Here is a 24,152-nt window from a genome sequence, read left to right on the forward strand (position 1 = left end):
CACCGGTGTGGTCTGCTGCTGCTGTAGTTTGGAAAAATCCCAGCAGATCAGCAGTATCTGAAATAATTCTGGCACCTGCAATCATGCTACGTTCAAAGTCAGTTTGAACTTCAGCCGCTCATATGGAGCCTGTCTACATGCCTAAGTGCACTGAGGTGCTGCCGTGTGATTGGCTAAGATATTTGCAATGAAGATCATTTTAACAATTATATGTTAACTTTTCTCATCGTCTCATAAAAGGGTCGAGAGTGTACAGAAAAACAAAAAACGTCAAAGTCAACAGATGCGCCACACAATCCATTAAATCTGCTGTCGTTTTAAAAACTTCTTTTTTCTCTGTTCCCCGCGGATGAAGGTGAAATTGAGCTGGGAACTGCCTCCTTCTTCAGACCTTTAGCTACACCCAGCAAAACAACTTCTGACTTTTATTGAACTACCACAGATTTTATTTAACTGTAGAAAACTTACTGAACCTGAAACACCGGATTGCAGATCGTTTTACGACATTTACAAACCTGAATCAGCGTGAACGTTTCTGTTTCTGACAGTTTTACATGTTGTTAAGCAACATGAACGTTGGGCACCAACGTCGTTTTACCGTTTACAACATTTATCGCTTCGATTCTGCTAAACTTTAACACATGCAAAGTAGTTGGATTTTTTTTTAAAAAGGTGACAAATGTGTCTCAACATATCAACGCCTGAGAGGTCACTGACACCCGACTACGACTCCACGATGTCACTTGAAGCCAGGTGAGCATGAAGCGACCAATATAACCAGGAAGAACTGCACTGTCATCAAAAATGATGTTCTTACTACATTCAAGTGTGAGGTAGGGATCTTTATCGCCGTGTACTGTGTGTTAGGTGTAAGTCTGCAGGCTACACACACGGGGTACAGCAGCAGCAGCCTGACGGACGAAAGCTCCCTGTGAGAGGCGGGCAGATAATACCGATACCAACGCTGGTATCGGATCGATACTAGCGTGATAGGATCGTTACTTTGTTTCTATCCTCTATGGTCTGTATAAGCCCAGGTGTTTATTGAAATGTAATAAATAAAAATATCTTCGAGAATACTGATTTACACTAGGGTCACAGCAAATATTTACTCAGCCAATCACATGGCAGCAAATTTAACAATGTAAGCATGTTGACATGTTCAAGTCGTGCTCCTGAAGTTCAAACAGTGCATCAGAATGGATGAGAAAGGTTATTTAGGAACTTGAGATTCCCACCATAAACATACAGCTGAAACTGCTCAGAGTTTTTGGTCCATGTTGACATGATAACCTCACACAATGTTTCCAACACTGTGCTGAATCTATGCCATGAAGAATTTAGCCCAAAGTGGTCCAACCCATTACTAGTAAGGTGTACCTAATAAAATGGCTGGTGATTGCATATCAACATTTACAACTGTTGGATGTTTCATGCACTCTAGAAATGACATTTAATACAACATTTACTCATGCCCTGGCGTGATGCTGATCGACTGTGATGATGGTTTGGAGTTCTGGGTGAATTTTTATTCTCTCAGTCATTTTTGTAATAGGTTAGTTCCCATTTTATCAGCACAACTGAACAGTGACATAATGGACTTTTTAAATAAAGCATAGATAGATTATAAGCAGACACCACACTAAAATGAGTGCTTATAAATCGTTTTAAATGAATTTTTGTCCTAATGCAAAAAAACCCATTGAATTTAAAGACTTTAATTAATTTAATCTCACTTTTTTTTTTAAAGAAATTGTTTTATTATTTTAAACAGCAGTAAAAGACAGATTTTATCAGTAAGGACACACTGCTCATTGCTTTTTACTGTAAGTGGAAAAAGCATGCTTATATATGTAGTCACCCCACAGAGGCCCACTTTGAAGCAGACCAATTTTCAGGTTACAGCCGTCATCTGGAAAGCACGCTGTTATCCAAATACCGCTAGTAACAAACAGGAGGCCTCTACATCTTCTTTCAGTCCAATTATTCAGCAACTGTGGTGCAAAATCTGACTAAAATGTCTCTTTCAATATCTTATACAGTAGCTCAAGGCAGTGTACCTGTGACCACAGCGAGGCCTTTGATGATGTACTGAAGTACGTCGGTAAGCTTCAGGAAAGCCACAGCCAACTTGAAGAACACTTTAAAAACTTAAATGCGAGTCACCAACGAGACTACTCTTTGCTCTTTGAGGACCTTAAAGACCTACAGAACAGGTACTATATTACTCTATACAGCTGTGCAGGCTGAAACCATCTGCTGTTTTTATGTAGTGTTGTGTTTTGCAGAAGGGAATCTCTAGAAGAGCGATTCATTGACTTGACAGAACAGTATCAGAATGACGTTTGGAACTTGAAAAAAGAGTTAGCCGCCACAGCGGAGAAGAGTGCTGATCGGTCTTCTGATGCAACACAAGATTTTTATGTAAGTTTCAAATAATGTTTTCCCATGTCAAGAGAAGTTGTTCCAGTATGTAACTGATGTGCTGATTCTTCCTTTCTGTACAAAAAATAAAAAATAAAAAAATCCAGATTTACTCTTACTTTTCCACCTCAGAAAAAAACTCCAAAAACAGATTTTGACAGGGCTAAAAAGATGCCAGGCCCTTTTTAACCACTATAAGGGCCTGGCATCTTTTTAGCGCTGGCTTTGTAACTGTACTTCTCCTTGGGCATTAGAAAACTTCAATTTTGTCTCTGGCCTGCAGGAGGTGCTGGAGGCTTGTGAGAGACGCCAGTTCAAGCTGGAGCAGCAGCAGCAGAAAGAAGAGGATGCAGGGCATCCAGAGACACGGGCCAATACCACTGCACAGACAGTACTTGAAAAACTAATAGATGTATCGCTAGCCTTTATAACCGTGCTGTTGGTGGTGATGTCCACAGTGAGCAGCTGGGTGGCCCCATTTTTCAAGACAGCCCTTCTAATGCTTTGCACGCTGCTTTTTCTGGTCCTTTTGTCTTTCCTGTGGAGGCACTGGGATGTTATTTTGGAGTATCACCATTTACCCTTCTGGAATTAACATCTTTGAAACAAATAAAATGAATGCAGACAGCACTCCGTCATCTTTATTACTGCAGTGTATGGAAACTTAAATCTAGTGCATGTGTCTTACTACAGAAAGCAATAGCCCATGCAGTGAAGTCCGAGTTACACAGGAATGAATCCTTTGTTTACAGGACATGAATCTACAGCTGAGGATGGTCAACATATTCAGGGACATGCACCGATTAATAGAAACAGTGACTTAGTTTGGTGAAGAGCCCACTAGGTCAGCTTTGTTACACAATTGTCTGCTGAGACTTGTGCAAATATGGTTCACTCTCAGAAAAGCTGCCACCTGAACTTTAAGTTCAGAATGTTTGCAGATGAACAACTTTTTATTTTGAAACCAGGTTACACAGCATTATAGACTTGCCGTCATAAACTCACAATTGCAAAAAAATCTGTCAGGTTTCTTTCTTTGTAGGACATGTTAGACCTTCAGTAGTACAAATGCAGAAGGTCTGAAGTAAATTAGGGGCCAGATTCAATACATTTGCAATGCTTGGGGTTAGTTATTGTATAGTCAAGTATTAAGGTCATTAGAATACACTCAAATGCACTCGAGCTAAAAATTTAGATTTATTTGAGAAACGATATAAAAACAGTCTAGAATTACAAGTTCAATCTGCAGACTTTGTCCCTCGTTTTCCGCTTGATTTAGAAGCCACTTTACTGTCCGCTTTGGCAACCTTGGCCTTTCCAGGCTTTGACTCCTTCGTTTTCTTTGCTTTAGTTTCGGTCGAGTCAGCAGTTTCCTCACCATCCCCAGTCAGTTTAGCTTTTTTAGCCTTTGGCTTCTTCGCTGGAGCAACCTTTGATGTAGAAGCCTCTTCATCCTTCAACTTTTTGGGAGACTTTGAGTCCTAAAATGCAAAAGGGGAATTTAGGAGATAGCGGTAGATTGAACGACAGACAGAATTTTATGAACACTGGAGAGAATGTAAACTACTTTACCAGACAAATAAGAGATCCTATGAAAACTGACATGTTCAGGACACTTTACCAAGCCATTAACCCCTTAAAGCCCAAATTGTAACAGAATTACCAGAAAATTCACTTTAAGATGATGAATCTGACAAATTATCAAACAAACTCCAAATCAAGTCATAGGTAAATAAAATACATCAAATTTGCGACATCTGGCTTAAAATGCTCAAGTCTATTGTGCAATTTGGGATTTTTTTTTTTTTTTTTTTTTCCCCCCCCCAGGATTTTTCTCTAGTGAGGCTGTACAGATACCTGGTTTCCATTTCTGTTGAAATTTATAGTTCTGCAAAAGTAACATTCTGACCATCTTCCAGAATATTTTGAGGGTCCTTCAAATCTTAAACATTTGCAACTTTAGAATATAGATGTAAACCATGAGCTTCATCCACATTCTTAAATACATGAAGAGTCAACTTCCCAACTTCTCATCTAAAGCCAAACTTGCGCCTGCTCACCTCTTTAGACTTTGTTTGTCCATTTGCAGCGTCTTTTTTCTTTGTGGCACCTGTAAGAAATGACGAGTTGACACCGAGTAACAGCTTAAATTACTGCTCACTCGAGGTTTAACGGTCATTCATACCCGCTTTGCTGGGCTTCTTGGCTCCATCCTTGGCTGCTTTTGGAGACTTCTTCACACTGGGCTCCGCGTTTTCGGCTTTTGGTTTAGTCTTCGGTGCAAGCTTAATAAAGACGAAACCCGTAATTGACATTTGAACTCTTCGTTTGAACGCAGCTACAGATGTAACCTCTTACCCTAAATCTCCTCGTGGCCGTTGTCGCGCTGGAGTTTCCAGGCTTCACCAGCGTCCCATTTTCCACTCCCTTCTTCAGGTTTTTGCGAACTAAAGTCTTCAGCCTCGCCAAATCCACCGACGGGTATTTTTCTGTGATATACTTCAGTATCGCCTGGGATGAAACCCCTTTGCGCGAGTCCAACGCTTGAAGTGCTTCTTTCACCATGATCGCCGTGGATGGATGAGGCGCAGCATCTACGCAGAATAAATTTACATATAATTTTTAAAGTTCGTTCCATCCTTAAGATTTTCGCCTTTTGCGCACAGACCTGATTTCTTTTCCGGCTTCTCATCCACCGACGCTTCGCTTGTGGATGAATCGGACAGCTCAGTGGAGTGCGCTGGTGGCCTTTTGGGGGGCATTTCACTAAAATCTAAATTTAAAAACAGGACACAATAAAGGCAGACAAGCTAAAGTCTTAAAATATGCGTACTCTCCTTTTATTTGGCAACTGTCTCCGTTTTTATGCAGTTGTTTCCGGTATAATGAGACCAGGTGAACCGCATCGCACCAGGTGTGGTAAATTAGGATTTGAAAGCCACCGCGGATTTATCCAACTTAATGTGTTATCACTGAAATCTGTCACCTCATCCAGAGTCAAAACACCCAAGCAGTGCTTCAAATGCACAGATAGCAAGACGACATTAAAACAACGCTGACTTTTTATTTGAATCGTCGTTGTGGCTGAGACTGATATCTCAGACCTAAATAAATGTCGGATCAATGTTAAATACTGATGAAACTTGACGGTGTGACGACAGTGACGTATGCTTTAATTGGCTGATCGAAATTTTGGGAATAATATTTAAAAATCACGGATTTATGACCAAGAGACAACCTACCCAGGGACTGAAACGCACTTTATCACATACATATCTTTGCTGATTGTATTTGGCACTTTATGCAACCTTTTGCACCTCTTTATGATGATATTTGTAATAATAAAATAAACTGTTTTAGGTGGTTAAATGTTATGCTCAAAATTAGCTTTTGAGATGTGAATTTAATGATTTTTAATCATTTCACGTGCTTTATTCACATTGTGTTTTTGTATTTTCTTTTGTAGTTGGTGCAAACGCATTACACAGAGAATTTTCCTTTAGCTATATGCAGTTCAAAGCTACAGTCTAGGCTGGATGGAGGCAGGACATCACAGAGGTAGGAGTAAATTCCCCAGACATAATTTCAAGCTAAATAAAATATTCTAAAAAGTATTTAATGCGAGTTAAATGAATAATAAGAAGTTTAATAAGGATAAATATATTTCAACATCATTACACAATTTATCCTGGCTGTAGATACAGAAGTTCAACACTCTGAAGTATTGAGTATTGTTAGTAATTTGCCTTTTAATATGAGTTGAAATGCCACAAAAGTGATTAAAAAAACAATGTCAGAATTCAGCATTGATTAAATGAAATATTTTTCTTTATCTAACTGGATAATTGCATGTTGATGTACATCAGTATGCCAAAATTAAAAGATGCCAGATTATAACAAAACTGATCATTTATATCTGTAGTCCCAGGCCACGTCACATAAAACATTAAAATGAACAAAGACATAAAGATATACAACAAAAATAAATACATAAATGAGTTCTGGGTGGTCACACACCTGGTTTGCTATCAGCCAGTGCTCCCTATTTTTGTTGCTGTTTAGCTTTATTACTGAAGTTCTCCGGTCATGTTGTTAATATTATCTCAATATTATCCGAGGGTGCAAAACTGATTAAGAAACAATATCAATGCTCAATGCAGAATTCATCAAATTGAGACTGATAGCACAATGTTGAACAACTATTGTTTGCTATCTCAGTGTGCACAGTTGTGTCTGTGTCATAAGCAGATGCGTGTCACACATTGTAGACGTGCGAAAATTATCTCTATTTTAGTAATAACCACCTTAGTGGCTTCCGTGTTCTCATAGATAAAATTACCTCCTAGAGAAAAAGGACAGGAACTAAATTTGTACTCACAACTCATCACTGAAACTTCTAATTTACATATGAAGCAAAATCAAATTTAGATTGCTCAGTGACTACAAACTAGACTAGAAATGCCTACAAACAAAAAATGGCTTTGATATGTTTATATTGAGGACTTCAGAAACTCAGCAGCGGCTCCTCTGAAAACACAATGGAGTGGTGACATGATGGGTTTTCCAGTCAGAGTATGTTTTATGAATTTTCCTCTGGGGCCACACAAGACACTGGGACTCTTGTGGTAAGCTTATAATGGGATAAAATTAGTATTAAACAGAATTGAGTCCAGCCCTTCACAACAGTCCCAATTTCTCATGTGGTCCCTTGGGAAAATTAATTAACCACTCCTGCATTTAATATTAGTTCTCCATCCATTTATGAATTTGCATGCAGCATGCACCATTACATTATGCGACTTTATTTCTACAGGGTGGGCCATTTATATGGATACACCGTAATAAAATGGGAATGGTTTGTGATATTAAAGTCCTGTTTGTGGCACATTAGTATATGTGAGGGGGCAAACTCCTCAAGATGGGTGGTAACCATGGTGGCCATTTAGAAGTCGGCCATCTTGGATACAACTTTTGTTTTTTCAATAGGAAGAGGGCCATGTGACACATCAAACTTATTGGTAATGTCACAAGAAAAACAATGGTGTGCTTGGTTTCAACGTAACTTTATTCTTTCATGAGTTATTTACAAGTTTCTGACCACTTATAAAATGTGTTCAATGTGCTGCCCATTGTGTTGGATTGTCAATGCAACCCTCTTCTCCCACTCTTCACACACTGATAGCAACACCGCAGGAGAAATGCCAGCACAGGCATCCAGTATGCATAGCTTCAGGTGCTGCACATCTCGTATCTTCACTCCATAGACAATTGCCTTCAGATGACCCCAAAGATAAAAGTCTAAGGGGGTCAGATCGGGAGACCTTGGGGGCCATTCAACTGGTCCACGACGACCAATCCACTTTCCAGGAAACTGTTCATCTAGGAATGCTCGGACCTGGCACCCATAATGTGGTGGTGCACCATCTTGCTGGAAAAACTCAGGGAACGTGCCAGCTTCAGTGCATAAAGAGGGAAACACATCATCATGTAGCAATTTCAAATATCCAGTGGCCTTGAGGTTTCCATTGATGAAGAATGGACCCACTATGTACCCCATATACCACACCAAACCATCGCTTTTGTTGTTCCAACAGTCTTGGAGGGATCCATCCAATGTGGGTTAGTATCAGACCAATAGCGGTGGTTTTGTTTGTTAACTTCACCATTCACATAAAAGTTTGCCTCATCACTGAACAAAATCTTCTGCGTGAACTGAGGGTCCCGTTCCAATTTTTGTTTTGCCCATTCTGCAAATTCTGTGCGCCGATCTGGGTCATCCTCGTTGAGATGCTGCAGTAGCTGGAGGTGGTAAGGGTGCCATTTGTGAGTAGCTAATATCCGCCGAAGGGATGTTCGATTAATGCCATTCTCCAGTGACATGCGGCGAGTGCTACGCTGTGGGCTCTTGCTGAATGAAGCTAGGACAGCCACTGATGTTTCTTCATTAGTGACAGTTTTCTTGCATCCACATTTTGGCAAATCCAACACTGAACCAGTTTCACGAAACTTAGCAAGCAGTTTGCTAAAAGTTATGGTCTCGTAGGGTGTCTTGCATTGAAATCTGCTGCAATGACCTACTGCGTTCACCAGATATCAACACAATTTCAATCCGCTCCTCACGTGTTAACCTCTTCGACATGTCAATGGCTGGGAACAAAGAGAAACTTGTAAATAACTCATGAAAGAATAAAGTTACATTGAAACCAAGCACACCATTGTTTTTCTTGTGACATTACCAATAAGTTTGATGTGTCACATGGCCCTCTTCCTATTGAAAAATCCATATAAATCGCCCACCCTGCATTTTGTCTATTTCATAGAGAAACAACAGCTCCAGTAACCCTAAAAGATACAATGTAGTGGGCTCCATTTTGCATCTTTTCTCCTCCACCTTCTTATGAATATAGTCTCCATGCATTCATGTGTCTACAGACATACAACAAAAGACATTACTTAAAAAAGAGGCTGATGATTTGCAATGAGCCATTGATTGAGATGTCTTAAATGTTGGATATGTAGAGCGCTCTGTTATTGTCTCTGGGTTGCAAGTTGGTTAAAAAAATCATGTCGATCATGGTCTGTAGTCATGATTGTAACATTATTTCAGTATTATCCGACAGTGCAGATGTAATTAAATTTAGACTGATAGTGCAATGTTGAACATCTTTATGCATACTCAATCATTCAAGTAAGAAAATCTCCAAATGTTGATTCTGTTCATCTGGATGTAGTGTTTTCAGTGAATGCAGCACTTTCTGCATGTATCGTTCTCCCTCTGAAAAAGCTGAGTCCCACTTTTGAGAATGTTGAACATCATTTCAACTGTTGTTTAGTGCGCACATTTGTCTGTATCAAAAGCAGATGTATATGATGTGTTGTACAGGTGTTAAAAATCTCTATTTCAGTAAAAACCATCATAGTGACTTCAGTGTTGTCATAAATACATTTATTTAATAGAGCTAAAGGGCAGCAACTGAATTTGATTTGACCTCTCATCACTGAAACTTTGAATGTATCTACATATGAAGCAAGAAAAAATTTAGACTGCTCAGTAAAGAGGCAGAATATCAGGTAACAGGTTTATCAGGTAACAGCAGATACAAAAGCTAAAATGTGCGCTTTACTGTCTTATGAACTAACTTGTGAATACTTCATGTGTTGCAGTGCTTTGAAAATAAATGCAAGTGATGCATGTGTGCAGATAGTGAGGCCTTTAACCCACACAAATTCAAAGTAAATGATGCTCAAATGTGCTCTTCTCATTAGCTTATTTTCACCCCTCTGCTGTGGTTCTTTGTTTCTAAGTAAAACACGTACAGGTATTTTCGAAAGCTGCATCATTGTGGCCTTTGGCTGTTGTTCAGTGCTGTTGCTTCCTGTCTTTTTAGTTTGAACAAGTGCTGCAAAATGACAATCAGTCTGTTCTGTTTGGCTGTTGCAGTATTCAGCTTCATCATGGCTGGACACCTGCTGTTTGCCATCCTCATGAGTAAGTTAACTCTCTGTAGATTTCACCATGAATGAACTCAGGGTCATCTTTGCAAATTACCTACATTTTTCATGGCTGGCGATTCTATGGTTGTTAGTTTATTGAGAAACTATTGTTCTTGTTGGATTAAATTAAATCTGCATTTATACAGACTGTGAGCAAGAACTAACTCAAACTTTAACAGTTTAATTGTTTAAATGTTACATATGTGTTAATATCCAGTTATTAACACATGCATGTATTTCCCTTGTTAGACATGTTATTTCTGACAGTTTCCTCTCATGAGTATCAAGTCCAAGGTCAGTCTCCAGTTTACAGTTTTAATTTCAAACTGTTCTTTTAGCATCATATGTCTGCAAATAACCAAACAAGGTTTTCACACATTGTTTGTTTACAACAAATCTCTCTCATTCAGAGTATTGCCATAATAACCTTTTAGATATTTGATACACGTATTTCCCTCTAATCTTTCAGCTCTTCTTCCACCAACACTGACAGTGAGCACAGCAGTGATCTCAGAGACAGACTCAGTCACATTACACTGTCAGGCACCAGCATCTGCCTCAGTTCATCACTGTTATTTTTATACTGGGGAGCAACAAAGTAACAAAGGCAACTCCTGTCTACAGACACTGACAGGAACTGAACTGCTGTTTATGTCACATCAGAGATCACCTGCTGAGGTCAAAGTCAGATGCTTTTACACAGTGAAATATGGAGCTGTGAATTCTCCTTCACCGCACAGTGACACATCCTCCATCACCATACAAAGTAAGAGACTCTTCTTCCTGTTATTAGATCATTTATCATACAATTACTTTTAGCAGGAATCTGGTGGACAGTGCTTCATGTTTAGGAGAGTATGTTAAAGTTAATTACAGTTGTTGTCAGTTATTACTTTGCAGGTCTCTGGTTATAAACATCTGGCCTACTACACTGAACTAAATTTGCAGATACAAAAACCTGATACAGAACTGTTTGTATTTAATATAAAAACCTGTTATGATAAAATTATGATGGATTTCAGTTACACCTTTCTGTCTGTTCATATTAACAGACATGACGTGATGGTCCAGCTGATATTTAACCAGTTCAACATGTGTTTCACACGCATCATCTGAGAAGGCTGAATGTCAAATTTTACTGATTCGTCGAATACATGTAAAATACATTTCAGCCTCCATGTGGTGTTAAAAGAAATTTCAGGGGATCGAAAAATGTTGTAAATGTTGTTGTTGTCAGTTGTAAAATATGATGACTGAGTGTTATAGTAGGACAGTTGTGATTATCACCGCTGTCGTTGTTTTTGTACTGGTAAAACATGCAGAATATGTGACTGATATCTAATGATACTGCATTGATCTTCATGTAGGTCAAACACCACAGATGAGCGTTGAGCATTTTAATGGAGAATGTGTTCTCATCACTTGCTCTCTGCCTGGATCTGTGAAAGATGACACAAGATGTAATCTGTACTTTGGAGAAGCAAGTCGTCCAGTCCGAAATCTAGCTGTCTCCAAGGAAAGCAGCAGAAAAACCAAACGGAGGTTCTGCCAGTTTTATGTCCCAGTTGCTGATTTTTTGAGGCATTTACATTATGTTCAACAAAAAGATGCCAGCTGTGATTACACTTTGGAAAATGAACCCAACTCTTTGTCACCTCGCAGTGATCGATACAGCTTGAAAGGTAAGTCCAAGAAAAACTGACTTATTTTTATGTGTTATGAGTTTGATTCAGTTTTTTAGTTTTACAAGATGTCTGCTGCAGTGATTCCAAAAATAACAAAAAACAAACAAAAAAACACATTTTTTTGTTTTTCTTTTCCCTGTAGATATTGTGGAAAAAGAATCACTAGTGACTGTCATGAAATCATCATTTTCCACAACCGCAGGTAATATGTACAATACACATAAATATCAACCCAGATCATCATCACGCGTCACCTCTTTCAAAGGTTTTGAACTCTTTATGTACATTTATGCAGCAGCATCAAGAATCAACACGTCCAGTGCTTCTACTTCCACCGTTTCTGTGAACTCACCATCAGGAGCTAAATTACTGATGTGTTTTGTGTGGTATTATTTAACCACAAATTACAAGGACTACAATTAGTCTGACACCTACTCTCAAAAGAGTTGAAAATCTAGCATCAGCTGACAGACTGTTATTGTATCAATAAAGCAAAGATACATTGCTGTAAAAGTTTTATGTCTGTTTTATTTCTGTTGGCTCAGACGCACAAGCAGCGGTGTGTACTTGACCAAAAATAAGCTTTAATTCAATTTTCAGGTTAACATGCTTACATACATTATGCTAAAGCTACAATTCTGATGCTTAGCATGAATGATAAAGCTTAGTCTCTCACTATGACTCATGAACACAACAACCGTGTTTATTTGGAGGAAGAGTTTGTCTTCTTGACATTCACAAAGTTTTGCACCATAAATCAAGTGCAAGTGGGCATGATGTGACTTCCAGGAAGAGTTCATAGGTGCATGTCAGAAGCTTGAGAGAGTGATTTCAATTAATTAGTTTTTAAAAATTTATTTTTGAAATGACTCCTTTTGAAGTGATGCATTAAAGCAAAAAAAAAAAAAAATCCTTTTACTGTAGACATTATGGAAAGAGACTCAACAATGACCGACACAAAACCATCATCTACTCTAACCGTGGGTAGGTATTAGATACAATACTTGTAAAATAAATCCAGAACATCATCACACATGATTTTTTTAAAAATTATCTTAGACAATTTTTTTATGCATTTATGCACTTTCACTTCTACCTCTTCTGTGACTTCACCATCACGTAACTAAATTACGGATTTGTCTCATTAGTTAAACACAAACTATGGCCTATACATTGTATGCAGTATTTTCAGTTTTAATGCAAATCTTCTCACATTAAAGCTAAGTTGTGGAATTTTGGTGTGATATATATTATATTGTACACTAAATATGCTGAGTCTGGAAAAAAAGGTCCAACAATCCAAATATTCTGAGGCTGAACTTTGTTTAACAACATTTTTGTTTTGTTGTTTTCTTTACTGTAGTTAAATCTTTATTAGTGATACAGAAAAGAAATGCAGTAGCAAATATATACTTAAAAAACTTGTGATATATTTGACATTGCAATAATTATTTTGTATTTATGTGTTTTAAATTAGTAACTACTACTAATCTAAATCATGCAACTAGTATGGCCTCTGCAACCACAAAAGCTGAGGACATGACATCAGGAGGGAGTAACACAGGTGAGACTGTTATGAGTACATTGAAAATGCAAAGCTATGTTGTTGTAAAAGTTTTTGTAATATTTCTGTTTTATTTCAGTAGATCACACATTTGAAAAACCTGTAAATAAAACAAACACTGATACGTCATAAAACCAACCCTCACAAGAGTAAAGTATTTCACATAGTGTATTTTCAAAACTTGATTCTTATATATTCTTATATAGCGCTTTAAGACTCACTCAGAGCTCACAGTGCTAATTAAAACTGCGCATTAAATTTATCACAATTTTTGTCCATACAACTGTCTCCCCTTTGAATAACACAACATCAGCACCCATCACTTCTTTAAAAGGTCTTTAACACTTTTTTTTTTGTATTTCTGCAGGAGAATCAAATCCCAGCACAACCAGTACTTCCACTTTTACCACTTCTGGGAACTCACCATCAGGTTACTAAATTACTGATGTTTTATTTGTGGCATTATTTAATCAGAAAGTAACATGTTAATCTAAGCCATATATTTAGTGTGAACCTTAGCACAGAGACATAGAACTGTCCAACTTTCGAGTTAAAAATGAGATGTGTTTGTGATCTCAAACAGGAACGTGGACACTGACTGTTGTGTTAGTTGTCGTTGGTTTCGGAGTAACTGTGGGCGTCATTTTACTGGCACTGATGATTCTTAGATCTAAAAGAAGAAATGGTGAGATTTATGTCAATTGATATGTGAAAGTATTTGTCAATGTGCCGATGGATATTAATGTTAGAGTATAACATTTACAGTTTTAAATTGATTGCATTAAAACTGATTTCATATTAGATTGCTCTGGTTACTCTTCTTGCCATCAGTCAGTAATAAATAATTTTTTCATGCAATAATATGTTACGCAGTGTTAAGGATTTAGGAAATAATTGTACTTTTAGATTTCTTGTATCAGAATCAGAATCAGAAAGACTTTATTTATCCCCAAGGGACAATTAAGATACAACAGAGCAGCATGATGTTAAAGATAAGGACAGGGCATAAACAGGCAATAAGAGTGAGATAATAAATACACAGAGTATACAGTATATACACAGTTTTAAAATTAAAGTGACTGAAAGGTGAATAAATAACTGTAAGTTACTAAAAGTGAATAAAGTGTCGGCAGTATAAAAGAGTGTAGAGTAGTTTATGTTTATGGGTGTGGGAAATGTTCTTATTGGCTGGAGTTAAAAAGCAGGGTGGCTTTGGGGACAAAGGTGGCTCTCCTCCTCTCAGTCCTGCAGGAAATGCAGCGGAGGCATCGCCCAGAGGGGAGCCATTGAAATGCGGGGTGAAGAATGTGGGAGGGGTCATTGATGATTTTGGCTGCCTGTCTAAGGGCCTGTTGGCTGAAAACCTGTGCCAGAGTTCTGACAGGCAGGCCAATGATTTTAGAGCACACTGATGCAGTGTGCTGCAGTCTGTTCTTGTTCTGAAGGCTGAGGGAGTGGAACCAGCAGGTGATGAAGAAGGTCATGATGCTCTCCAGGAAGGCATAGTGAAAAGCTATCATGATGGGTGTGCTGACTCCAAAGGAGTTGAGTTTCCTAAGGAGGTGTAGCCGTTGGTGGCACCTCCTGAGAATCTCCTCTGTGTTGGCAGAGAATTTCAGGAGGTTGTCAAAGATGGTTCCCAGGTATTTGTGTTCCTCAACTACCTCCACTGGCTTCCCATGGATGGTGGAGGTGACTGAAGCAGCCAGATCCCTCTGCCTACTGGAGAAGGTCACCACCATCTCTTTGGTTTTGCCATGTTCAGTTCAAGTTTGGAGCTGTCACACCACCCTACAAACTCTACTTGTATTGCTTTTATACTTTCAGGAGGTCTCATTGAATGAAAGTTTGTAGGTTTGTGTATGTTTGTTGAACTACTGTAAATGAGCCACTGACTGTAAAACTGATCTGATGCCACTCAGCCTATACAGCATTCTGACTCTGACTTCTTTATTTCTGTTTTTCTCAGACAGATATTCTCCAAACAGGTAAGAAATCTAGTTTTCAGCAAACTTGAGCTTTCCCTTAATAAATGTTGATCACATCTCCCCATTCATTCCTGGACATTATTTTACAAAATGCAGAAGCAATAACAGAGACAGAGTTAAAGCAATGAAATAAAAGAAAATAGCAAAATACAGAATTATTCCTTCTTTTGAAATTAAAATAGGAGGGAAACAGTTACTAATTTGCTCCGACTCACATTGAAACCATCTAATTATCATTACTCATGAGTTATACATCTGTCTAATCCCATTTACACAACCCAGCCAGAAACGCTGTAGGCTGGACAATGCCTTCAAATCCCAGAGTCTTTTCAAAGTAAAAGCCATTTTGTGTCTCACATGGGTTCTAACAATTTTTACTGTCCTATAATTTTTAAACTGACCGACCAAACCCACAATAAGCCTGCTTTTTATTTTCATTGTAATTTTATGTAACCTTTGCTTCCCTTTATTTATTTTACTTGTAGGTTTAAAGCCAAAAACACAGGTATTTTATTTATTTAGCTGCCAGTATCCCTGCATTCATACATTGCATGCCTTACATTGCACTGTAACATCCATCAATAATAGAGTAGACAGTATTGCATTTATATGTATTTTTATTCTCTGAGATATTTTTATTTACCTCTGCTGCAGATGACTTTGTATGCATGGCAAATATTGACCATGGAGGATTGGTAATGCAAATGCATATTCGCATAACTTTAATATTCAATAATTTAATTACAAATGGTAAAGGTGCATTCATTTGTAATGTGTTATCTGTGGATTTTCTCTGTTGGATAAAGTCACCTGTAAGTAATGATGGAGCCTACAGTGTGATCCCTTCAGTGGCTGGTGTCAGATGTACTACTGGTGAGCAACAGTTTTTTTCTCAAACTTTAAACCTATCTAAATTCTGTTTAGTTCAATATAGAGGAAAAAAATCATGGTGTAATCATAGCTGTGTGAACGTGTACCAGTGGTGATAAAATAGTTTATGAGAGCAGGGGGTAGAAACCTCAACACCTACTGTATCTGTAGGGGGCTTTATATAAAGGCTGTAAATCACACTGGTTATGTATAGTTAATGAAATATGTTTTTAAAATTAAGTGAACAACTTTATATTACGTTTTTCACTTAAAAGTTTACGTTTATAAACTTAAACTTAATATTTATCTATGAAGAACAATCATGCAAGAATATGTATACACAATCTGGATTACATACACAAAAACACCAATATATGACTCATAGAACAGTCAGATATAAGGAATGAATGTTACAGATAAAACAGTGACCCTCTATATTTTTGATGATTCACTGTCAAAGTGAATTACACGTTGCCTGCAAACGTTCACCCTTTAGCATAACACCAACACAGGTGGTTTCCTTTTTGTAATCATATGAAAAAAACCCAACAACAGTAAAAATCATAAAATAAACCTTTTCCATATTATTCATTTAATTTGAACGTATCTGAGCACTGAAGACTCTTAGATGTACACATTTCTAAGAGAGAAATGACAAATTCATGACATAAAGCTACAAGACAATATTTTTAAGTTTTTTTTTCTCCCAAGATTTACTTTTGACTTTAGTGAGAGGGGAATCACATGCAGTGAATGCATCTGTATCTGCCCGACTGAAAGTAATTTTAGGATGCGATTCTCTTACTTGCAGGTGCAGAGAAATTGAACAGAGAAGAGTTTAAACACGACGAGGTAAGTGACACCTGAGGTGCAGAATATCTTTTCTGAGCTTAACAGATGCTGCAGACTTAAAGGACTGTCTGTTTTCTCCAGTCTGATGTTTATCATGCATACGCCACCATCTCTGAGGAACGAGCTACACCAGTCCCACACGATATGACGTATAGCATGCTGCAGGCACACTGAAACATTTAAACCTGAGATGCTGATGCCTTCCTGTAAACTTGAAGCAGTCTGGCCATTCTCCTCTGACCTCTGGCATCAACAAGGCATTTTACCTAAGAAAGCTGAAGCCCATTAGATATTTTCTCTTCTGTGGAGAGTACAGATCAACAGTTTGAGCACTACTCAGAAAGGCATGTCTGCCAACAACAACCATGCCATCCTGTTCGAAGTCACTCAAATCCCCTTTCTTCTCCATTCTGATTCCCATTTTGAACTTTAGTGGGTCATGTTGATTATATAAAAAAGCCTAAATGCACTAAGTTTCTGCAATTTGATTAGTTGATTAAGTGTTTGCTTGAATAATCAGTTAAACAGCAGTAATAGTACCTAATAGCTGCACCTAATAAAGTGTCTTTAACTGTGTACAGAAATACACTGAAAAACAACAAAGCCAGAATTAATAAACTTTAACATGATGAAAAGTGTAAACAAGAACAGAGACTATGAACATCTAACAGAATCATGTGGAGATATAATGTTTGGCTGACATACAATCAGGGTATTGTGGAAATGAATGCCGAATTAAAGCAAAATATAATTTTACAAAGGTGTGTGTGTGTGCGTGTGTTTGCAGATAGTGAGGCCTTTTACCCAGACAAAGTCAAAGTAATGTACAAACATGCTCATTTTATCTTTATTTCATCCTCCCTGTGGTTCTTTTATCTCAGTCCAACATGTATAGATATTTATGCAAAGCTGTTCTTTGTGCATCTTTGTGGCCTTAATGTGTCAGTGCTGTTGTTTCCCGTGGTTTTTAGTGTGAGTGGGTTTTGAAAAGTGTATGCAGTACTGAATACTACTGTTATAGTATTCAGTACTGCATATTCATCATGGACAGCTACTGTTGTCATCTTCATGTGGCAGCCAAACCTCCTGAAGAAATTTTTATCACTGTCTGTGTTGTTGCTCTATTTTGTTTATTAATTTACTAAAAAATTGTCCAAAACTTATTTCCTCGGTGTGACAAATGCAATGCACCTTCATCTGGACTTTCACTTGTAATCGACAATATAATAAATTTAATAGTTTTAATGTGTCTGCATTTGGTCAGTTATTGAATTTATTAAATATCATTTTGGATTTTACTCTTTCCGGGCATTACAGTTTCAATTCTGGAGTGTTTTAGAGTTTTCACTCTCTGGGGAGCATTTACGTTCAAGCATATAGTGTTGTTCATTTTGTTTTCTTTGTTTATTTTAAATGTTGCAGTTTGTGGTGCAGTAAAAATCAGATAGGGGGTCACGTGACGTGTTTATTTTGATTATGCAAACAATGTGTTTTGATTACAAATTGCAGAAATCAATTTCCTTTCTCTCTAGATATAGTAAAAGAGACACAGTTATGTCCTAAGTCATTGCATCCTGAACTGTGCATTTTTTATGTTGTTTGTCTGGAATTTAAAAAAAAAAAACTAAAAACTTTTTTTGGTGATAGAAAAAAGAAATAAAGGAAAAGTGGTTATTTTTAGAAATCAGTGAGATTAGCCAAATTATAATAGATATTCAATTTTTTTTTTAATTTTAAACAATTTTTTACTGTTTATCTCAGACCTACAGTTCAGAATCAGGAGAAAGGATCACAGGTATGCAAACATGCAGTGCTGTGAAAGTCAGACACTGGACTGTTTAAACTTTCTGCAAAAAGGTCCAACCTGCACTCTTGTGTAACACCACTTTGAGCCATGAGACGGAGTAGTTAGTGGGTGGAGTCTTTCATCCGCAAACAGGAGGTAGGTAGAAAAACATGGTTGGAAACAATAAAAACTGGAAACTACCAGTAAACTCCAGTACTGGAGACATTGCTTTTAAAGATGGCGATGATGAAAATGGTAAAATCTCGTCTAGACTCCAAAAATCTAAGCTAACATTAATTATTAATGCAAATGCAACATTTTCTATCAGACAAACGGGGCAGTCACAGGAAGTTTTTTCTTAATACATCAAAGTTGCTCCAGCCACTCCTTATGACGCTAACCTCAACTGCTCTCCAAAAACAATGCAAAAACAAAGAGAGAGAAAGAGAATAGTTTATTTCCACTCATGTTCACACCTGTGGCTTATGTGTTTGAACAAACAAATTCTTCAGAAAGGCTCCAACTGTGGTTTGAACCTCCTTACAAAATAGATCTAACCACTACAACACTATGATTTCATTCTAAATGCTTTCTGCAGGCGTAGCTACAATTACACATTTTTGCTAAACACCGCCATCTAGTGATGAAAATTTATTAAAACAAACAATGTAGATGATTTGAAGTCTACACGCCTGGCCTTATGTCATTAGAGTATGCAGGCATTTCTTGGAGTATGAAAGATTTGATACAACTGACTGGCACCCACACTCCCCTCAGCTAAATCCAACAGAACCCCTCTGGGACATTATGTTTCAGCCCATCGATGTTTCAGTCCACCATCAGACGGTCCAACAGTGCCCTGTCGAGATCTTGAAGATTCAACCGGACACTATCCATCTTCTCATTCGCAGTATGCCCTGATGTTGTCAGGCATGCATACAAGCAACTGGAGGCCAAACAAAGTACCGAGTATCAATTTTAGTTGTTTTAGTTTTAAATTTATATTCAAAATTAAAATGAAATGAGTGTTTTGAGTAGTCCCTCAAATCACCTTTCTTCCCCACTATAGAATAGAATAAAATAGAATAGCCCTTTATTGTCATTGTACATGTAAAATGAAACAGTAGGTGCTCCACACCAACTGTGTCGGAATAAATTGTAAATAGTAGACAGTAGGGATAAATAGCAAACAGGAGAAATATATAAAATCAAGAGGAATGTATACAAAAATAAGACAAAGGCACACATTGGAGAACAAAATAGTTGCAAAGTGCTTGGAGATGGTGCAAAGAAAAGACTTGGTCTGTGTAGGGTCCATGTGTAAGTGGCCTGAGTGATGAAGGTTACTCAGACCAAATTGGCTCAAATTGGTGAGGTAAGGTGAGCAGGGGTGGGGTGTGGGGGGGATATGGTTGTTGACAGACAGTTTAAGAAGCTATTTGTGAGTCTGGAGGTGTGGGACCTGATAGACCTGAGGCGCTGACCAGAGGGCAGCGGGTCAAACAGGTGCTGGGTGGGGTGCAAGGTGTCACCTGTGAAGGGCCTGGTTTACCAGAGACAGGAGGATCTGGTGATGGCCTCCAGGGGTGGCCATCACCAGATCCTCCTGGGGTGGTTCCCTTTGCCTCCCTGGTCAGTCATGTCTCTCAGTCTCAGTGTCAAGTCCACGTCTCTGTGTTATAGTTCCTGTTTAACATAGAAAGTCCGTGTCTCATGTTAGTGTATTCTGTTTTGCTTACCTTGTCTCGTCAGCTCTGATTTCTCCCAGCTGTGTTTCCCTCCTGCCTCCTGCCGCAGCCGTGACACAGGCAGTAGGAGAGTACACTGTCCGCTGAGGAGCGGTAGTCCAGCAGTTTCTGGTCCTGGCCTTTTCCAGGAGTTGAACTTCTACAAATTGTCTTGATTATTGAGTTACTAAGTTTGATTGGCAGATATTTGCATTTGCAAGTGGTTTAACAGTGTAACGTCTATTCAGCGCAACAAACAAAAAATCCAAAAGAACAAAAAACGATCACAGAGACTACTGCTATTGTGGAAATGAATGACGAAATGCACCTAGAACATAATTATACAAACTTTGTATGTGTGTGTGTGTGTAAGTATTCGAGCACTTCTTCACTGATCTATCAGTCTGGCAATGTTGGCTCTTACAACCATAGCAAAAATGTTTTACTGACTTACTGCTAATAACTAACTAAGGAATTTAAAAAGAAATTTAAAAATAAAAATTGGTAGAATAATTTGTGATAAAAGGACAAAATATCCTGCAAAGTTGAGGGACACAACTGATGATGTGTCCCGCTGATAAAGCTTCCGGGCTGCCTTTCCTCATAGTAGCCATCCCTTGAGACTTTCTCCGTTAGAAGCAATGCAATATCAGGAATTGTAACATCTAGTTCTTTGATTGAATTTCAGCAAACTTGAGTTTGGGTTAACAATTTAAAGCTGTTCTGTAGCAATGGAGGTTGATTAATCCTTGAAAGCTGTGTCTTTCACCATCGAAGGGCACTCAGAAAATGGGGCAAACTCCGATTGGAAGAGGTCTGGAAGACCCAAAAGGCACAACTGAATCAAGTTTCTGAGCGTTAACAGCTTACGTGATACGGGGCTCACAGGAAAACAGCTTTAAGCACAGCTTAATAGTGATCGTAGTAAGCAGATCTCACTTTCAACTCTGAAGAGAAGGATTAGACTTGCAGCAAGAAAGCCATTGCTCAGATGTGAGAATAAGACAAAAAGGCTTGCCTGGGCATGAAACACTGGCATTGGATACTGAAGACTGGAAGAAGGTATTTTGGACTGATGAATCAAAATGTGAAATCTTTGATTTATCACGCAGGATCTTTGTGCGCCTTTGAAAAGGCGAAAGGGTGGTTCCAGTGTGTGACATCAACTATCAAACATGGAGGAGGAAGTGTGATAATCTGGGGCTGTGTTGCTGGATCCAGGGTCGGTGACTTGTACAGAGTGAGAGGCACCCTGAACTAAAATAGCTACCCCAGCATTCTGCAATACCCTCTGGTATGCATCTAGTTGGTCGGGGGTTCAAACTACAGCAAGATAATGGCCCAATACACAAATCCAAGCTATGCCAGAACCACCTCAGGAAAAAAGAACAAGATGGTAAGCTTGAAAACATGGAGTGGCCAGCACAGTCTCCAGACTTAAACCCCATTGAGCTGGTTTCAGTTGAACCAGACAGAAGAGTGAAAGCAAAGCAACCTACAACCTGTTATCAAGCTGGAGGGTAACAGCTGTCTCTGAAAACGAGCACTTTTGCAAATATGTGATGTCTTGATAAATCAAGCAAATATCTGAAGTCTACACAGCTGCATTCTCGCTGAAAATAACTTAAAAGTTTATTTTGTGACCCAGAAAGAGTAATATTTAAAAGTTTTTAGCTGTGCTTCTTCACCATTGCCGCGCTTGAGTTTTGGACGAAATGCATTCTGGGATATATGGCTGTCCCAAGTACACACAAGTCACCAACGATGCATGCTTGATAAAAGTGGAAGAGTGAGACCACATCTGGGAATTTTTCACGTTCTCAGTTTGATGCGTACTTGAATTGGCACAGTATCAGATTCTACTAGAATCTATACTAGATTCTTTTTTGGCTTTTTGCCACAATTAGATAGTAACAATGAAATGACAGAAATTTTGGGAGAGTGAGGGGAGACATGCGATAATTGGCCTACAGTAGATGAGGAAGTACATCATGTCATATTTATACAAGAACAGAATAAAATTTAGATTTGTTTAATTCATATTGCACCAAATCATAATTTTAAGATGTGGTTCTCTTACTTGCAGGTGCTCAAAAATAAAGCAGGGAGGAGATTGAACATGAAGACATAAGTGTGGCACGATATAAATAAAATTAAGCTGAATTATTTTCAGTCACTCAAATCACCTTTCTTCATCATTGTGATGCTCAAGCTGAACTTATGCAGGTCGTCTTGATCACGTCTACATGCCTAAATGAACTGAGTTGCTTCATTTGATTAGTTAATTAGATATTTGCATTAACAAGCGGTTGAATAGTTGTACCTAATGTAATGGCTATTTAGTGCATAAAAACAAACAAAGAAAAAATCCAAAAGACAAAAAAGTAGCAGCACAGAGACTATGAACCTTGAAAGCTGTTGCGGAAATGAATGCAGAATTAAAAAAACAACATAATTATACTAAGCTTGTGTGCATGTATGTTTTCACCCACAGAAAGCCACAGCAACAGAAATGGTGTAAAACATGCTCTCCTTTTCTTTATTTCCTGTGGTTTTAGCTCAGGCTAACATAGGCACTTTCAAAAGCCTGTTCACTGTGTAGCTTATCGTCTTTATGTGGGAGTTTCAGCACTGTTACTTCCTGTGGTTTTACTTTAAGTTCTGCAAAATGATTGAGTGTATCAGTCAGACTTCTGGACAGTTGTAGTTTTCAGCTTCATCATGTCTGGACTCCTGTTATTTGTCATCTTCGTGAGTAAGTTAAACATTCTGGAAGTTTTTGCATTTTATGAAGCAGTAATTTTTGATGGCTGGTTTTGTGTTGAGTGTTTATGCAGTGTGTGTTTGTTTTGTTTATTTGTATTTTATTTGTATTGAGAAAATTCAGTATGGAGACCAAAACAAATTTCCTTGTGTTAAATTAAATTGATCTTGACTTCTCTCTGGACTCTGATACAATAAAAAATGTGTCTACATTTTACTGATATATTTTTTTAAAATTATTAATATATATATTTACCTTGTCATTTTTTTTCTGACAGCTTCCTCACCTGAGATTCAAGGACAAGGTCAGTCCACAATTTAATATTTTAATTTCAAGCTGTTCTTTTAGCATTTAACATGTTTTTCTTCTAAAGAATTGCTCCTTACTGAAATCACAATTTCTCACTGTCATATTTAACAATTATATTTTTGATAAAATGCCTCTTTACCTCTTATTGTTTAGTGTGTCTTGGACCAATGCAACAGTGATCTCAGAGACAGACTCAGTCACTGTCAGCCACCATCATCTGCTTCAATATGTTTAGGTTATTTTATACTGGGGAGCAAGAAACTATCAAAGGTTTCTCACGTTTACAGACACAGACAGGAACTGAACTGCTGTTAGTGTCAGATCAGAGGTCACCCTCTGAGGGCAAAGTGAGATGTTTTTACACTGTGCAGTATGCAGATGTGAATTCTCCCTCTTCACACAGTAACACAGACTTTGTCAGCGTACAAAGTGACAGACAGTTTTTCATTTCAGTTTAGATTAAACTCTCCTAACATTACACACGTATGTTAATGTAAATTATAAAACATGATGACTGAGCGTTACAGTAGGACTTCTGTGAATGTCAACACTGTTTTATTATTGCACTGTTGAAACATGAAGTGATTCTTAATGATACTCCATTGATCTTCATGCAGGTCAGAAACCAAAGATGAGTGTTCAGCATTTTAATGGAGAACATGTTCATTTCGTTTGCTCTCTGCCTGGAT

The 24,152-nt window shown here is 38.0% G+C and overlaps 3 protein-coding genes across 3 annotated transcripts in view; 2 read left to right on the forward strand and 1 right to left on the reverse strand.

Moving 5' to 3' along the window:
- Nucleotides 1–135: 135 nt before the first annotated feature.
- LOC146387148 (transmembrane and coiled-coil domains protein 1-like) lies at nt 136–3,085 on the forward strand. The gene is made up of 4 exons (XM_084928528.1): nt 136–753; nt 2,043–2,216; nt 2,289–2,424; nt 2,708–3,085. The coding sequence occupies exons 1-4, from the start codon at nt 680–682 to the stop codon at nt 3,017–3,019; spliced, it is 696 nt and encodes a 231-aa protein (XP_084784654.1). The 5' UTR covers nt 136–679; the 3' UTR covers nt 3,020–3,085.
- Nucleotides 3,043–5,274, reverse strand: h1m (linker histone H1M). Its single transcript, XM_084928527.1, has 5 exons — nt 5,093–5,274; nt 4,783–5,018; nt 4,610–4,709; nt 4,485–4,534; nt 3,043–3,905 (listed from the first exon to the last, which is right to left on the reverse strand). Exons 1-5 carry the CDS (start codon nt 5,184–5,186, stop codon nt 3,663–3,665), a joined length of 723 nt encoding a protein of 240 aa, XP_084784653.1. The 5' UTR covers nt 5,187–5,274; the 3' UTR covers nt 3,043–3,662.
- Nucleotides 5,275–5,960: 686 nt separating this feature from the next.
- LOC146387150 (uncharacterized) overlaps nt 5,961–24,152 on the forward strand; it is a 37,330-nt gene continuing 19,138 nt past the window's right edge. The window contains exons 1-4 of the mRNA XM_084928530.1: nt 5,961–5,982; nt 9,866–9,913; nt 10,168–10,212; nt 10,388–10,684. Coding sequence (XP_084784656.1) covers nt 5,961–5,982; nt 9,866–9,913; nt 10,168–10,212; nt 10,388–10,684 — 412 coding nt within the window. The remainder of the gene's footprint in view (nt 5,983–9,865; nt 9,914–10,167; nt 10,213–10,387; nt 10,685–24,152) is intronic.

Source organism: Perissodus microlepis, chromosome 5 (assembly GCF_051167445.1).
Source record: "Perissodus microlepis isolate ML-2025 ecotype Zambia chromosome 5, ASM5116744v1, whole genome shotgun sequence".
NCBI lineage: Eukaryota > Metazoa > Chordata > Actinopteri > Cichliformes > Cichlidae > Perissodus > Perissodus microlepis.